Source organism: Gallus gallus, chromosome 1 (genome assembly GCF_016699485.2).
Source record: "Gallus gallus isolate bGalGal1 chromosome 1, bGalGal1.mat.broiler.GRCg7b, whole genome shotgun sequence".
Classification (NCBI taxonomy): domain Eukaryota; kingdom Metazoa; phylum Chordata; class Aves; order Galliformes; family Phasianidae; genus Gallus; species Gallus gallus.
This window is the reverse complement of record NC_052532.1, coordinates 135,518,964-135,535,730: the sequence shown is the minus strand read 5'-3', so window position 1 is coordinate 135,535,730 and position 16,767 is coordinate 135,518,964. Positions and strand designations below refer to the sequence as shown.

At 46.2% G+C, this 16,767-nt stretch overlaps 1 protein-coding gene across 2 annotated transcripts; it reads right to left on the bottom strand.

Annotated features, from left to right (window-relative positions):
• Positions 1-2,028: 2,028 nt before the first annotated feature.
• C2orf40 (C2orf40 homolog) lies at positions 2,029-5,125 on the bottom strand. Of its 2 annotated transcripts, none has more exons than XM_004938515.5 (4): positions 5,011-5,125; positions 4,591-4,638; positions 3,961-4,136; positions 2,029-2,407 (listed from the first exon to the last, which is right to left on the bottom strand). In XM_004938515.5, the coding sequence occupies exons 1-4, from the start codon at positions 5,099-5,101 to the stop codon at positions 2,246-2,248; spliced, it is 477 nt and encodes a 158-aa protein (XP_004938572.1). In that variant the 5' UTR covers positions 5,102-5,125; the 3' UTR covers positions 2,029-2,245. The 2 variants fall into 2 exon arrangements, with proteins under 2 accessions (XP_004938572.1, XP_001234361.2); XM_001234360.7 differs by having other exon boundaries at positions 3,961-4,118.
• Between the last annotated feature and the right edge of the window lie 11,642 nt (positions 5,126-16,767).

The following is a 16,767-nucleotide window of genomic DNA, read 5'->3' as shown; positions in this document are numbered from 1 at the left end:
GGCCAAACTGCTATCAAAACCAATTACTGAAATCTAGGCTCTGTCCACCCCACTGCTACAAGGAAGGAAAACTACACCTCCCATCCAGGAGACAATCCTGGGATAAAAGTGCATGATTCTGACTGACTACTGTGGCTGACACCCGCAAACTGGGGATGTGACATTGTGAGGCCATGGAATGTTAAGAGATGGGCTGTGGTCTGTTTGTCCCTGTTATGTAGGAAGCCACAATGAACAATGCCACTCTTCTTTCGTGGTGGAGAGGTTACGTGGTGTCAGCGCTGAGTTGGCCAGGGGCAGTGATGTGATGCACCCTATGCTGTCTGTGAACAGAAGAGAACAGCTGGTAGAGGGAGTTTTCTGTTTGTGTTTGGGGGCAGAAATACTCAGAGAAAATCATTAACTTGCTGAGGATACAAAGCCAGGAGTGGCTCATGCACCAGAAGGCTGCGCTGCCATTCAGTGACATCTGGGCAGGCTGCAGAGCTGGGTGGAGAGGAACCTGATGAGGTTCAACAAGAGCAAGCGTGAGGAGAGAAGCTCTGCAGAGAAGGACCTGGATGCCTTGGTGGGTGCTGTGTTGTCCATGAGCCCACAGTGTGCCCTGGTGGCCAAGAAGGCCAATGGGATCCTAGGGTGCATTACTGGTGGCCAATGGGATTACAACTACAATGGGATCCTGGTGGCCAGCAGGTCAAAGGAGGTGATCCTCTCTTTACTCTGCCCTGGTCAAGCCAGATCTGGAGCATGGTGTCCAGTTCTGGGTTTCTCAGTTCAAGAAAGATAGCGAACTGCTGGAGACAGTCCAACTGAAGGCTACAAAGATGGTGAGGGGCCTGGAGCATCTCCCTGATGATGAAAGGCTGAGAGTTGTGGGGCTGTACAGCTTGGGGAAGAGAAGGCTGAGGGGAGATCTCATCAATGCCTATAAATATCTAAAGGATGGGAGTCAAGCGGATAAGGCCAGGCTCTTCTCAGTGGTGCCCAGTAACAGGACATGGGGCAGTGAACAAAAACACAGGAAGTTACGTCTGAACTGGGGAAAAGGTTCTACTGTGAGAGTGACAGAGCACTGGAACAGGCTGCCCAGAGAGGTTGTAGAGTCTTCTTCTCTGGGGATGCTCAAAACCCACCTGAACACCTACCTGTGCAACCTGCTGTAGGGAACCTGCAGAGGTCCCTTCCAACCCCTACGATTCTGGGTGAATTTTGTGAACTTTATTAATGTGGTTAACTTTGAAGCACTCCATGCATAGGTAACAAATAGTTCTCCTTTTGCACAAACCTGTGATGGCTCATACCCGCTCGCTTGTTCTCAAGGCAGCTTTAATCACAAATTCCCATCACAGCACCATGAAGTGATTGCTTCTTGTTATGAGGAAAGCTAACTCTGTCCCATCCATACTCAGCACATGGTGGGAAACTGCAGCACAGTGTAATGGAAAATATTTGTTTTTCTGTCTTGGAAAACCCAGATTTGTGGGAGTGTGGAAGGCACAGCTGCTGAACTGAGTGAGCCTGCAGGAACAGACACAGCTTGCAAAGGCCTATGGATGGATGGCATTTATTTACAGCACTTTCAAAATTCCTTTCACTCTGCAGGTCTGAACTCCCAGTTGGTTTATATTCTGGGAAATGATGGAAATTATCAGCGTGGTTCAAACATTGCCAAATTCTTTGCACTTTTTCTTATAGGGCATAAAATGGAACTGCTCTGCTAGGAATAGGTGTTTTCCAACTGTGCAAAAGAGTTCAAAGGCACAAGTTCAAGGGCCCTCACCCTTCACCTCCCTCTTCCTGCTGGCCCCCCCCCCCCCCAAAGAAATAATTGGATTTGTTTGTTGACACAAAACTGAATGAGCAAGCACATCTGAAACGTGTTGGGTTATACTATATATTGTACATGCCAGCCTAGATGATACGATGTAATTTCGTGACTGAGTGTAGAGAAGGCAGCAAAAAACCCTTTTAAAAAGTAATTTCTAGTAGTACGGCTTAATGAAACTCGCTGTTACAGACTCTACTAAATAATGGGAAGCTTTATCAAAAAAGCTTTATTTCTGTAACACTTCATATAATCGCATACTACTAAGTAACAATAACAAAAGAAAAGTCATGTTTCTTTCTTGGCAACTCCTTGGCTCCTGCTGTTGCACATGAACAGGAGGGAAGCAGAGACGTTGACTGGGGGAGGGCATGGCTTTGCCCAGCCCCATGCACCCCAGCTGTAGGAGGACGAAAGCCATCAGTAATCATCATAGTTGACTCCCGCCCCATGCCTGAAGGTGTGTGGGTTCCGGGGGCCGATGGGCGAGTCCTCATCATAGTGGTGTTGGTAGTACCCCCCGTAGTACTCGCTGCCACCACGCCCCAGGCTCGTCCAGTAGGACATGTCGTCTTCAAATTTCTGCCAGGAAGAAAAGAAGAGAACGAAACGGAAAGAAAAAGGTGAAAGAGGGCTTCCCTTTGTCTCACGCAGGTAATTCAGGTCTGGAATTTCTCCTCAGAAATTCAGATCCTTCGTGCGCTTCTAAATGCATTTAAGAGACTTTCTCTGTGAGATGTACCGGTCTGGTTTCCCAATGCCCCTCGCCTGTAGCCGTGGCATACCTAAATACAAAGTGAGCGCATCACCCTTTGCATTGCGCCTGTTATTTTTCTCTTGTAAAATCATAAGGCTCTAGAAGCAGTTCAGTTCCGCTCACAGCAGCAGTGGAAAAACAGTATGCGAGGATATCAAATGCTTGCCAAGCCAAAGCCTTTCCATCTGAATGGCTCTTTGGAAATATTTCTGGCTGAGGTTTGTAAAGGAAGTTTTGCAAAATACACAATGGGTGAGCACGGCCTAAGCCCTTTCTGAAGCGTTGCTGGAACTGGCAGTTATCTCATTGTTAAAGCTGTGTCTTAGTACTCCTTGAAACCTCCTTAGTGGACTCAGTGTGTCCCACAGCAGGCCTGGTTTCACTTGTCGGTGCACACGGGAACCTGTAGAGAGGAATACCTCTTGTCTGCATGGTTTGTCCTTCCTACTTAACCTCTTAACTATTTGCACCCGGCCTTCAGTTCCTGATTTATAAAACTGCTTCTGTTAATTTCCATATTGTGTAGCCTCGCTGTTAAAAAGTCACTTTTATCTGCATAATGTCCAGGAGCAACAAAAAATGTATCCTTCATTATTTCAGTGCAAGCAAAGGAGTTTTTTTTTTTTTTTTTTTTTAAATAGTTCCAGCTTTGAAAATGAGTGCATTCATCTTCTAAGCAATTCACATAACGTGAAGGTCTAACGTGTGCTCCAGCTTGCCTGTGCCAATGCAATCTCATTAAGCACACTCATGCAGCTGTCAGAAGCCAAGAATCCAACATCTATGACTATTTTTACCTCTTATTTATGTGCGGGTTATTCAATGCATGGGACTGCAACTGAACACAGTGTCGGCTGAGCAGAGCTTTGTGCAGTGTGTGTGCCAGCTTGGGGCTCCTGATCCTGCCCCGGTGTTCTTACAGCTTAGAAATATACCCTCATGGTTCAAAGGGAGCCTAGCTGCATGTAATCAGGCAGTGTTCTTTCCCATGCAGGGTCACAGCGCAGCTGTGGGGGCTGCACACTCTGCATCAGGTAGGTAACACTGGTTGGGAAAGACCACTAAGATTATCTAGCCCAACCAGCAGCCCACCCCCACCATGCCCACTGACCACGTCCCTCAGTGTCACACCCACGTGCTTCTTGATCACCTCCAGGGACGGTGAGTGCACCACCTCCCTGGGCAGCTGTGCCACTGCAGCACCGCTCTTACTGAGAAGATTTTCCGAGTATCCAACCTGAACCCCCCCTGACACAACTTCAGGTCATTTCTTCTCCTCCTATCACTGATACCTGGGAGAAGAGGCCGACCCCCCCACCTTACTACAACCTCCCGTGCCCCCACTCAACCCCGCAGCCTGGGGCAGCCCCACACTCACCGCCTCGTCGAAGCCAAGGTAGAGGAACTGCTGGTACCACTGCTGCACGTCGGGCTGGCTGCGGTCCCACAGCTGCCGCCGCGGGCGCCTCAGGCTGCGCAGGAACCCCTTGGCTGCCTCTTCCTTCAGCGACACCTCCGGCTTCGTGGCAATGGGGGCTGGAATGAATCCCCCCACAAAGAGAGGCCAAGAAGTGCTCAATCAGCCTAAACTGTGCCAGATTTCTGGTGTTATTTCATCACCTTTGTGCTCGGCAGAGCGGTGTGTGCAGCAGTAATAAAAATAGGGATTGCAGATACGATGGCCTCATAGCTACCCCAGTTCTCTTTGCTTTTATCACAGCTATCAAGACGCGTTACATACGGAATTTAAATACACAGTCCAAACGGAGAATGGGAGCCTGGGCTCTGTGTGCTGCAGCTGCAGGAATGGGAGGGATGCGTGGCCGCTGTGTGTGCTCATGGTGCAGCAGAGCTGTGCGTGGTGGGGTCTGCTTGGGGTGCTTACACAGCTCCTAAGTGCTGTGCTGCCTCTGGGACAGGGGCACAGCAACTGCACCCTGAGAGCTGCAATGGGCGGCAGCTGAACCAGCAGGGAAACGGGCAGGCAATTGGCTGCCTCTCTATTTACCTTCTCGTTTCTGAAGCATCCGCTTAAGTTTATTTCCTCTTGGAACACCTAGAGAAGTAAAAATATAATGCATCCTTATCTATCCACTCGTATTTGGTAAGAAGGAAATAACGACGACAAAACGACTCCTTCCTACTAAGGAAAACCTGAAGCATGCTTCCACCCACACCTCCCCGTGCCCCCATTTCCCTGCCTCAGTTCAACAGAAGCTGTAGGGACCCCTCCTGCACTCCGACATCCTTTCCCTAACCCTTCGTGGGATGGATCCCCATGCCAGCAGCCTTGGTTGCCAGCACAGTCAGAGCCGGGTTCCCCACCACGCTCCCCACCAACCATCTCCCGGCAGAACGACTGCAAACAAAGAGTTATAGGGGAGAGATGCTCAACTTGCGACCGAAAGCTGAGCCCGCGCCCACTCACCGGGAGCTGCGCAGAGCAGCGGCACGACGAAGAGGAGGAAGAAGAGGAGGAAGGCCCCGGGCAGGGCTCCGCGGGGACACGGTGGCGGCATGGCTGGTGGCCTTCCCGCCGCGACGGGACGGGAGCGGACGGGACGGGACGGGTCGGGTCGGAGGGAGTGGAGCAAGGGGTAGCCGCGCCCACGCCCACGTCGCGCCCGCCCTCGGCCCGGCCCGGGGCCCCGCTGCGGGGGGAGCAGAGCTAAGGAGGCCCCGGTACCGGGATGCTCCGGAGTGCGGCCGTCAGGGGCGCACTTCTTAAATGGGATGGGATGGGATAGGGTAGGGTAGGGTAGGGTAGGGTAGGGTAGGGTAGGGTAGGGTAGGGTAGGGTAGGGTAGGGTAGGGTAAGGTAGGGTAGGGTAGGGTAGGGTAGGGTAGGGTAGGGTAGGGTAGGGTAAGGTAGGGTAGGGTAGGGTAGGGTAGGGTAGGGTAGGGTAGGGTAGGGTAGGGTAGGGTAGGGTAGGGTAAGGTAGGGTAGGGTAGGGTAGGGTAGGGTAGGGTAGGGTAGGGTAAGATAGGATAGGGTAGGGTAGGGTAGGGTAGGGTAGGGTAGGATAGGATAGGATAGGATAGGATAGGATAGGATAGGATAGGATAGGATAGGATAGGATAGGATAGGATAGGATAGGATAGGATAGGATAGGATAGGATAGGATAGGATAGGATAGGATAGGATAGGATAGGATAGGATAGGATAGGATAGGATAGGATAGGATAGGATAGGATAGGATAGGATAGGATAGGAGGAGTGGCTGAGGGAACTGGGCTTGTTCAGTCTAGAGAAGGGAGACATTATCGCTCACTACAATGACCTAAAAGGAGGTTGTGGTGAGGTGGGGGTTGGCCTCTTCTCCCAAGTAACAGCAGTAGGATGAGAGGGAATGACCTCAAGTTGCACCAGGGGAGATTTGGGTTGAATATTAGGAAATACCTCTCCGAAAGAGTGGTCAGGCACTGGAATGGGCTTACTAGGGAGGTGATGGAGTCACTGTCCCTGGAGATGTTCAAGAAATGTTTAGATGTCATACTGAGGGACACGGTGTAGTGGTAAATACTGCTGGTCAGTTGGACTAGATGATCTCAGAGGTCTTTTCCAACCTTGGTGATTCTATGATTCTATGATAGAACAGGATGGGGTTTTTTTGGTTTTTTTTTGTTTTTTTTGGCTGCACATAACTCAGTATTAGCAGGCAAAGACTTTTCAGCAATTTGTACAGGCTGTTTTTTAAAGGGAAATGAAAAAAAAAATAGCTGCAGCCTGTCATTTAATATTTCTTTACATCTTAAATCATTCTGTCAGCTACCTATAGTACTGGATGAAAATGAGGGCTTGTTTCAGTAGGAAAATGAATTGGAATGAACCAAAGGTGGCTCCATTCTGCTTTTTTCTCCTCCAGATCCTCTCTTTCATCCCTCACATCCCCAAAGTCCATGGAAGACTGCAGTGCATTTTAACTGAGCTGCTTTAAAAAACACTTGAATTTATTTTTCTGCAAATAGGCAGTTAACCTGCAGCATGAACCAATGGTCCAAACCCCAAATTCTCAAACTGGACCAGGATCAGAGCTATAGCAACTCTGCATTTTCCTGTTTCAGATCTAGGTTTACCTCCAGAAATTCAGCCTCTCTTCTTATTCCTTTGTGAATGCCAGAAATGCCCTGAATTGACCATGCTGGAAGAGCAGGAGAGAGAGAGAGAGGAGCAGGGCTCTGTGAGCTGCCGTGAGAAGACAGAAGTGGCTGGGGGTCTCAGCTCTGTGAGTCAAGGGTTGTTTCCAGATTGACTGGAGTCACCATCCCTGGAAGTGTTCAAGAACTGTGTGGATGTGGCACTGAGGGACATGGTCAGTGGGCATGGTGGTCCTCACCATGTGCTGATGGTTGGACTAAGTGATCTTAGTAGTCTTGTCTGACCTTAATGATTCTATGATTCTATATGCACACTGCATATAGGAGTTGTGCATTCCTGTTTATCAGAAGTGTGCATAAATACATGCATTGAAGCAGATGCAAGGACTGCTTCTGACAAGCTCTGCATACATTGTCCTCCTATGGCCTTCCCAGTGGCCCCCAGCCTAACGTGCTCATCCCAGGTGTACCTCTTCAGGGTCAACTCCCATGCAACTGAGAACCAAAGTTATTGTCCATTCCATCACCACCTGTGAGTACTTCTTCCACACTGTTCCATGTTTCAAGCATCATCTCTCTCTGTGCATAATGCTGTGCTGCAGCAAATCCCCATTCTTCAGCATCAGTGTGTTCTTTTATTGGCGTAACTTTGACAGTCACTTGACTAAAATCATTTGGCTTTCTTTGGAAAGAAAGCTGCAGAATGTAGCTAAAGTGACACAAGTGAAATGCATACCTAAGGCTGCATGAAACACTCATGATGCATATAATTTTTAAAGCAGGGCAATACCTCACAGACAGTTACCTCCTCATTATATCAAAGCTGGTCACTCTGTAACAAGCCTTGTGTACAGCACAATTCTCTATAGGGTTCCAGGTAATACGAGGCAATACGAGGCAATACCGAAGCTCATCAGTGTACCACATATATCATCGTGGCTCACAAAGCCACTCAGATGAATGCTATCTTGTGAAACCCAGAGATATATTGGCTCAAGTGCACAGCTATTGTAGAAAATCATTGCTCCGCTGGTGGAAGAAATGACTGACGGGCGAACATCTTGCCCAAGGTTAACCTGAGCGCGGTGTCTTTCCAAAAGAGGTCACTTTCTCAGTTCAGGGGACAGAAGTTTTGAGCATAAAGTGAAAAAAAAAAAAATAGTTGTTAAAGATATAACACAACTTCTTTTCTAAGCCAGAGGTGAGAGGTGATAGGCATTTTTCCAGTCGCGATCTGTATTTCTAGCATAGGTTGTTTTAAGCACTAAGATGTTGTTGCCTGGTGCTGCAGCGCTTTTCTGCTGAGCTTGAGACTAATGCATCATTACTGGAAGCGTGTACCTTCAAACGAGCACTCATGCTTATTGATACACCTGTGGTGCCACTTTCTGGTGTTTGCCAGTTAAAAATGCAGTCACTGTGCACACTGCTTTGAAACTGCGGTGTTCTCCAGGGTTCTCTCCGTTAACAGTAACATTATTCTCTTTAAAATGTCTTTTTCTTGGTTTGGAGGAACACTGGTCACCTCCTGCCTGCCTGTCTGGTCCTCAGAGCACACAGCACACCCTGCACCTTGTTGGGGGAAAGCAAATAAGACCCCATCTCATTTTTTAAATGGTTCCACAACTCACTCTGTGTTGTTGAGCACTCGAATCACCCTGGTTCATCTGTGTGACCTCTACGTTTATGCTCAGTGTTTTTAAGCCCAGTGGCTTCTGTCTGCAATGACATGGAAATATCTCTGCCCTGAAGCATCACTGAGTCCTAAAGCATCTGCGTTCCTGTATTATTATTGTACATTTGGACTGAAATTAAGTACAGAGAGATTCATGAATAATAGAGGAACACCTCTGCTTTTGTATCTCATCACAGCAGCTGTTGAGAGAACTATTACCTTCATTAAAATGTAAGAGATGCCATCAGTATCGCCATTCAAGGATATCCAGAAATTCCAAGTATAGAAAAATATATAGAGAGAGAAGATAAAACGTTAATTTTGGTTTCTTTCCTTTATTAGGCTTCATGTTTTCAAGATTTTCAACACAAGTACGTTTTAAAATGCTTATATATGCTTATACAATCACAGGACCCCCAAAGCTGGATTTTCAAGGGGAAAGAAAACACCAAGTATAATGAAACATGATAAAATAATGAGACCTGTCATCAACATAGTTGAGCAGATAAACAGGAGGGCTGTGTGCAGGCCAGGGACTGCAGGAGCCGACACTTCATCTTCTGCAGAGAAGAACCATGAAGATTCTAATGATCCACTGAAGTGACTTGTGGGATCCAGAACATGGCAGCACTGAACTGTGCTCCCTACATACAGAGAGGTGTCACATGGACGCCCCATCCCTGGAGGCATTCAAGGCCAGGCTGAATGTGGCTCTGGGCAACCTGGTCTGGTGGTTGGCGACCCTGCACATAGCAGGGGGTTGGAACTCGATGATCATTGTGGTCCTTTTCAACCCAGGCCATTCTATGATTCTATATTTCTATGATTCTATGTTTCTGTGACTCTATGATTCTGTGACTCTATGATTCTATGATTCTCAGTTATTGAGTTTTTCACAAAAAGTCCAGACCATACTGACCTGATAGCTGGCTGTAGGATGGAGGTGCTTGGCACTCCAAGCTGTTCCTGCTCCTTGTTCCAAGAAAACCACAGGAGTTGTGTTTTATTTCCATACAGAAGGAAGAACATTGAAGTCATGAGCCAGTTATTGCCCCAAACATTCGGAGTTGCACACTACTTCCTCTCCTGCTCTAGAGCCCTCCTGACAGTGATAGGATCCCAGTTCTGACTCAAACCCTTTTTCTTTAAGGGAAGTTTATTTGTCACCGCAAATTCTGTTGACCTTGAGGAACAGTCTGTGACTGATAGGAACAAGAGTATTTCATCCATCACATTTTGCCTGGTAGCAGCATTACTTTGGTCCATATTATAAATAAACAACAGTGTGTATATTTTTTCCATACCTTGAAGTGATACAAAAAAACCTCTAAGAAGTCCTTTTATCCTTCCACTGCCTTCAGTACATTTTCACAAGTATATAGCAAGTCTGCAAGTTGGGTCTAGAAGGGAAGGAGAGGTATCATAATACATTAATACTTCTCTTCTTACAAGACATCAATTTATTTCAAATCATTCTTTCTTTCACTGCTGTCTCTAAGGGCTCTTCTTTTAACATTTCTTTAATGTTTCAAAACTTTTTTCTGAACTCATATTTCTGAGCTATTTTTGACTTGAATTTCTTCCCTTCTTTTATTATATACATCCAGAACGCACGCGTGCTGCCTCAAAAATAAATAAATAAATACACAAACAAACAAGCAAATAAATAAATAAAGAGGGTGCAAATGATTAAAATGTGAAGTCTTATAAGTCTTAATTTTAGCAGTTTGGCTTTAGCATCCCTCTCTCTACATGTCATCATTCTCTTAATGGTTTATACACACTTTCGCTACGTCCCCCAAGCTCTAGACTTATACATGAGGTGGCTGCTGCTGCCTGCCACGGTCTTCCCATTCTCTCATGTCCCCAACCATAACCTCACCTTGAGATCATCTCCCCCCTCTTGCTTCACCAGAAAGCTTCATCCCATTCTTCCATCTGGCCCTCTCCTTTCTTGCCAGCACAGCCCCTTCTACTTTTTTGAGCCAATCCAGTGTTTACTAAACTACTGGGGCTGTATTCAGGTTTGCTATTGCTGAGTTAGTTGACATAGAACCACAGGATATCCAAGTCAGAAGGAACCCGCAAGGGAGCCAGCTCCTGGCACCACACAGGACCACCCAACATTCAAACCCTACATCTGAGAGCACCGTCCAAACGTTCCTCGAACTCCAGCAACTCGGGGCCGTGCCCACTGCCCTGGGCAGCCCGTTCCATGCCCACCGCCCTGTGGTACAGCCCCTTTCCCTCACCCCCAGCTGCCCCTCCCCTGACAGCTCCATGCCGTTCCCTCGGGCCCTGTCGCTGTCACACAGAGCAGAGCTCAGCGCTGTCCCTCTGCTCCCTGTGAGGAGCTGCAGCCGCTGTGAGGCCTCCCCTCAGCTCCTCTGCTCTGCGCTGAGCACACCCAGGGGCCTCAGCCGCTCCTCACACATGTTCCCTTCCAGAACCTTCACCATCTTTGTTGTCATGGACTTTGCTGTCCACAGGACTAGGAAGTTGTGATGTCCTAGGTGGTTTGCAAGAGCTGGGGCCAAGCAAGGAGGCAGTGGGAGAGTATGTCCTGAAGTGGGAATGGAGTGAACAGGTGAAACCAACCTTCTCCATTTTGCCAGAGGGGGCTAAGTTGTTCATTCCACCCCAAGCAACCACCATGATTTGGGCCCCATTTGCAGCCAGCAAGCACCAGCCCAGGAGCCAGGCACTGCAGAAAGGAGCCTTAGAAGTATCAAGAGCATCTCAGCTCTGAGCATAGCTCCAAGGTTATCAGAGCAGCAGTTTGTCCTCCCGATGCTACCACAAGTGATCTTATACCCCTATGGTTTGCTGTGCTGCCTCCTTCCCCAGCTCTGCCTCATCTCTGTGCTTCCAGCTTTACCAGCACCTGCCCAAACCCTTCCTGCGAAGGAGGCCATGCCTCTGCTCATTTGATGCTGGATTACATTTCTGATTTACAGCTCAGTTTGTTTCCAGGAGAGTGCACCTTTTGTAGCCTTCGCGTGCTGCTGCTGAGTAAGAGATCATGGCATCTTTAATCTTCCAGCATGAAATCCCTCTGCACCCGGCCATGCTTGGATGCCAGCGGCTTCAAAGGCAGTCTCTGCCAACCTAGCATCACAACGCTGCCGACTGTGGGTGCTTGAGGGGACATTTTTGCCTGTTGTGATCATTTAAGTACTTGTCCTGAAAATATTCATGCACATATTCAATTTGAATCGTAAGAGCACTGTGGAATCCCATTCATCTCTGAAAGATTAAATTCCAGTCTGCTGCTGCTATGCCTGGATCTTGCAAAATGTTGTAGTACAGAAATATAGCTCCTACCTGAAGGCATGCATTTCTTCCTTGTGGCTCTTTGCTGTCATGTGCTGGGTACACGTACATGTGCTGGTAGGTCTGCATACATTCTGTACTGAAGCTACATTTCATTCACCCAACCAGAAGCACCTGCCCACCTTTATCATGTAGACAAGACACTAAAGTCCCTGTTAGCTCCTCTTAGCATAGGCATAACTGCTGTTATGCACTGGAGCTATTGCCCTTGGTGATGGGTGCAGGGTGGAGGAGTTGCTGTCCATCTCCAGTGTGTGGTTTCCTCTATATCAAAAATATCCTGGTAGCAAAAAAAAGCCCCTCTGTGGATCTGATCCTTCAGCCTGGGGCCAAAATAGACACAGTTTAACCAGAAAGCTAATCCGTGTCAGAAATACATATTGATTCAACTGTCACGGGAGCTGAGATAGACCTAAGCCAGGGTAATTGTACAGCAATTCTTCGGCAGCAGTGATCTCTTTCTTCTCCATGGGTGTCCAGATTGGTGTTTAGTTGTACAAGAGGAAGCAAAGCTGCAGACAGGTCCTTGGGGAGTCCTTGTACCCTGCAGAAACAGCACAAGCACAGCAATGACAGTATGGTAGAGCAGGAGGGGCCACTTGGTGGTATAAGATTTTTATTCAAGTGGTAACTGGGAGTATCAATCTTCTCAGAGACTTTCAGTTAGTTTGCTTTTTTTTTGTACTGATTAATGGCTATGTGGTGATGGCAAATGAGATGCAATAGGACGTTTTTGTTTTAAACACTTATTTATTGGAGACGGTAAGGGAGCATGCTATGCCTTCTCTCAGTGAGGAGAAAACAGGGTGTGCATAGGATGTATGTGCTTTGAAGTAGGAAGCACCCAACACAAGAGCACATTTTTTGGAGACCCAACCTGGTGCTCTGCTGAGCGAATTCTAGGCCCCTGGGCCAGGATCCATGTCTTCTGATTCAAAAGGAACATTTGCCCTTGGTTTTAGCAAGGTCAGTCATTTCATATGAAAATTCCATTGTGTGGTTTGGGTTGGAGCTTCCATGAGACATCCTTCTACACTTTTGAAAATAAAATAAAAATAAAAATAAAAAACCATACCCCAAAATAGCCAAATCATTACAAAGCCACTAAATACACCTATGGAAAAGTTTTCCATGGCAGTAATCTTATTTGCCTTTTTTATTTGTGCTTAAGACAGGCCATGCTGAACAGTTTGGAAAGGGAGGGGAGAAATACACAGCAGGGAGAGGCCTTTTTCTTCTTATCTGGTAAAAAAAAAAAAGACTGCTGTAAGATCAACATTTTAATAAAGAAGACAACACCACAGTTCCCATCAAACCTACAGACTCAATATCAGAAGCAATCCATCAGTCTCCTCTAGGAAAACTCCTGCTGCCCAAGGCACAGATTCATTTACCTGTAAGAGCACAGACGACTTCAGATTAGGCTCATACCTAAGAGAAAAAGGTAAAACAAAGGCTGACACACGTTTTGGTTTCATTATGGACAAATTCTGTCTCATCTTATTTTTGTCAGATGTTTCTCCCCCATTTCCATGTCTGGTTTCCATTTAAACACCACATATTTTCATTTAAAAATAAACTCTCACATGCAGAGAACTGAACTCATATAAGTATATATATATATATATATATAAAATACAAAATAGAAATATTATCCAAAGATCTAAGCACATTCTCTTCATAACACAACACTGGAAAATGTATCTGCCTTTTCCTTTCCCAGGCTATACACAGCTTTAGGAATAAACTATCCAAAATTATCTAAGGATTAATTTGTGACAAGAAAAATGACAGTTAAGGAACGTGCCTGTTTTGTTCACTAGTATTAGGATTCTGTGCACTGGTGATGAATGTACAGACAGAGATACAGACAGAGTCGTTGTAATGACTTTAGAGTTTAACTTCAGAGGAAAAATATCAGATGGGATTTAATGAGTGTATGGAAGGTATGATGGCTGCTCCAAAAGTAATGCCTCCTGTTGTACTACGTTGACACTTCAGAGGTGGATATTGGTGTCATGGCAGAAGAGGTTGAACCTTCCCACCAGTATTCCATTACATATCATTGCCATGTGACAGATGGCAGCAGAGTGGCACTCTGACACAAAGGCATTTGACAGAAGTGCGTAGGAAGCACAGGTGTGTCAATGAACTCCTCCATGCAGAAAAAAATGGCACCCACTGACATTCACCAGCACCTGCTGAATGTCAGTGGCGACCAAACAGTGGATGTGAGCACAGAGAGGCAGCGGCGGTGTGCCTCAGCAGTGGTGACAAAGATGTGAAAAACAAGCCACGTTCTGGATGGCCACGCAGATTGTTAGTAGTGTGACATGCAGGCTCTTGTTTATCGCTGGTGAAAATGCATAGCTAATGATAGTGACTGTCGAAAAAGAGTGTTTTGTAGCTGAAAATTTGCTCTATCAAACAGTGTCATTGTGCTCTTTGTATCTGTTGTCGTTTCCATGGAAATAAATAGGAGGCATTGCTTTCAGAGTGGCATATGTATAAGACAACATTTTTCTTGGGTAACAGCAGAAGAATGTAAGAAGGACTACATAGGAACAGGTGGATCTTTCTTAATCAAGGGGAGATTATTTTTCTTTCTAAAAGATGATCACTGTCACAAGTACTCTTTATGATTCAGAAAGCTGAATTTTTCCAGGGATGTCAGAGGATCTGAATTATGCAGGTGGTCAGACCAGACTGATGTCTTCTAGTCTTAAAATCAATGCATCTCACTCAGATATGAAAGGAAGGAAAAGACAGGTAGTAGCACAGGGTTTATACATTTACAAATCACCTACGAAACTGCTTGTTTGAAATTTACACAGAAATGTCAGCCGAAGCCAAGTTCCCTTCAAATCAGTCGCTACCATTTTCCCTTCAACTGCACAGTAGTGGCTTCAAGCAATATCTGAAAAAGGACAGTGGCTGATTACAGGGTTACAGTGAGCTGAGGGTCTACAGGTAAGCAGAAGAGGGAGGAAAAGGGCATAACAGTTCAGAAAGACTAAGGAGCAGGAGTGAAACACAATTGCATAAGGTCTTGACAAATTACATTTACTCCCAGAAGCAAAACATTTGTGCGTGTGCCACCTGCTGAGGATGAAAGCTGCATGGCAAGTAGTAAGAAGAGTTCCATACAAGCACAGACTTTACAAAGAAGCGTAAAAGGGATGTGGATTTTCCCATTGCTACACTGAGGTCCAACCAGCAGGCTGGCTGACTACCACAGAGATACACTAGCCTACAGGCTTACCCTTCCTCTAACTGAAAATCCAAGCTTGACCCATGCTCTGTTAACTGTTCAGTTCCACAAGCAATCACACTTCACAATCAGTGGTTTCAAAGCCTATTGACACAGCTAAAGGAATCTCATCTGTGCCCATCACAGGAGAGGTTTTCATCTCTATATGTCATTATTAGGAAGAGGTTGGTCAAGAAGACCTGCATTAGCATTCATAGGGCAGGAAGGTGTATTAAAAAAAGAAAGGCATCGAGTATGAAATCTCTAAATAGGACCAGAATGGATTTATTAGAGTGCCAGTGTGTTGCAACACCCAAATGAACATTTAGGGGCAGCCAACAGAGAGAAGTCGCAGTAAACATCAAACCCTGCACAGTTTCTTTAAGACAATCTTTCTGTACTTCATTAAGTCTTGCCTGTGGTAAGCCAAGCCAAACACAGCATGAAAACATGCCTGTATTTCAGCTTGTGCTAAATAAATGTGTCTTCCTATTGCTTTTTTAATGACAGATGCTTTCCTTTGGATCTTCACTGACTAGCACAAGTCGTTCTACTGTGGGATAAAAGTTCTGCATGTGTGCATGGGAATGCATGTGGATAAACTGTGGTGTTCAAATGTGCATACCAGTGAATACATGCGTTCCGTATTTTTTAAAAAGCTGCCTGTCCACCAATATCCCTGGTGACTGGGAACGGTTCTTGTATGGAAGTCAAGCTGGAGAGCTAACCAAACACTATGCTATGAGGTTGTGGATGTCCCATCCCTGGAGGCATTCAAGGCCAGGCTGGATGTGGCTCTGGGCAGCCTGGTCTGGTGGTTGGCGACCCTGGACATAGCAGGGGGGCTGAAACTAGATGATCTTTGAGGTCCTTTTCAACCCAGGCTATTCTGTGATTCTATGATGATTCTATGATTCAAAGCAGACATTTGTAAAAGGCACCTGAAGAGGAAATTAGGAAATACACCTGCCACACATGCAAACCTTTCCCATCAGATTGCAGGGATGTGCTCTTGTTTGCTTAGGTTCCTGCATCTCATCTTCATCTCAGTTAAGATACGGCTAAATTACAAGATGGTAAAGGCCAGATATATAACTGTGTGTCTGCCTGTGTTCCCCTACTGGAAAATGTTACAAAAAGGCTTTGCGTTTCTTTGAATGTACTGAAATTTCAAATTCCTGATGATCTACATTTCTGCAACTATAGCTAATAAAATTGCCAAAGGAGAGCGAGAACACTTGGAGCTGCCAGTTGGCTTCACAGATGATCCTCTCTTAAAGAGCTAGATTTCTGAATGTCATGTAAGTGTGGAGGAGCACGCTGTCCCTCAGCAAAAGCAGAGCCAAAAGGCTGGTGAGTGTGGGGCATATGTAAACAGTGCAGAGGCTTTGGAGAGCCAAGGTCTCCTTGGCTGGACTCCCACTACAGAATTCTCTCTGCCGCCATGTCATCTGGGGACATAGCAAGACGTCAGCTCAGGTCCTGTTAACCAGATCGGTGGATGTCCCACCTGACGATGCTCAAGCACAATCAGAGCTGAGGATGAAGAGGGTGCTGTGGTCATTGCCTTCAGCATGCTTTCAGGAATCACAGGAAAACTGGGCTACTTGATGGTCAGGTTTTCTCTTGTTAAGAATATCTTCACTTTATTCCCAAAACATGACATTCTTAATTGCATTCATAAAGTAAATTTAGTCCTTTTGTGTAGAAGCATTCAAGGCTGCTGTCTTCTAAATCTAATCTGGCAAATCTATAGAAGCACTATATATCTATCTCATCAATAGCACAACAGGTAACGGTCTCAAGTTTTACTGGCAAGGTGCAGGCTG

Excerpts from the sequence above, each read along its gene's own strand:
- C2orf40 (XM_004938515.5), bottom strand. The coding sequence starts at position 5,101 with ATGCCGCCACCGTGTCCCCGCGGAGCCCTGCCCGGGGCCTTCCTCCTC. Across the intron at positions 4,639-5,010 it reads GCTGCTCTGCGCAGCTCCCG|GTGTTCCAAGAGGAAATAAA; the intron begins GTGAGTGGGCGC and ends TTACTTCTCTAG. Across the intron at positions 2,408-3,960 it reads ACCTTGGCTTCGACGAGGCG|AAATTTGAAGACGACATGTC; the intron begins GTGAGTGTGGGG and ends TCTTCCTGGCAG.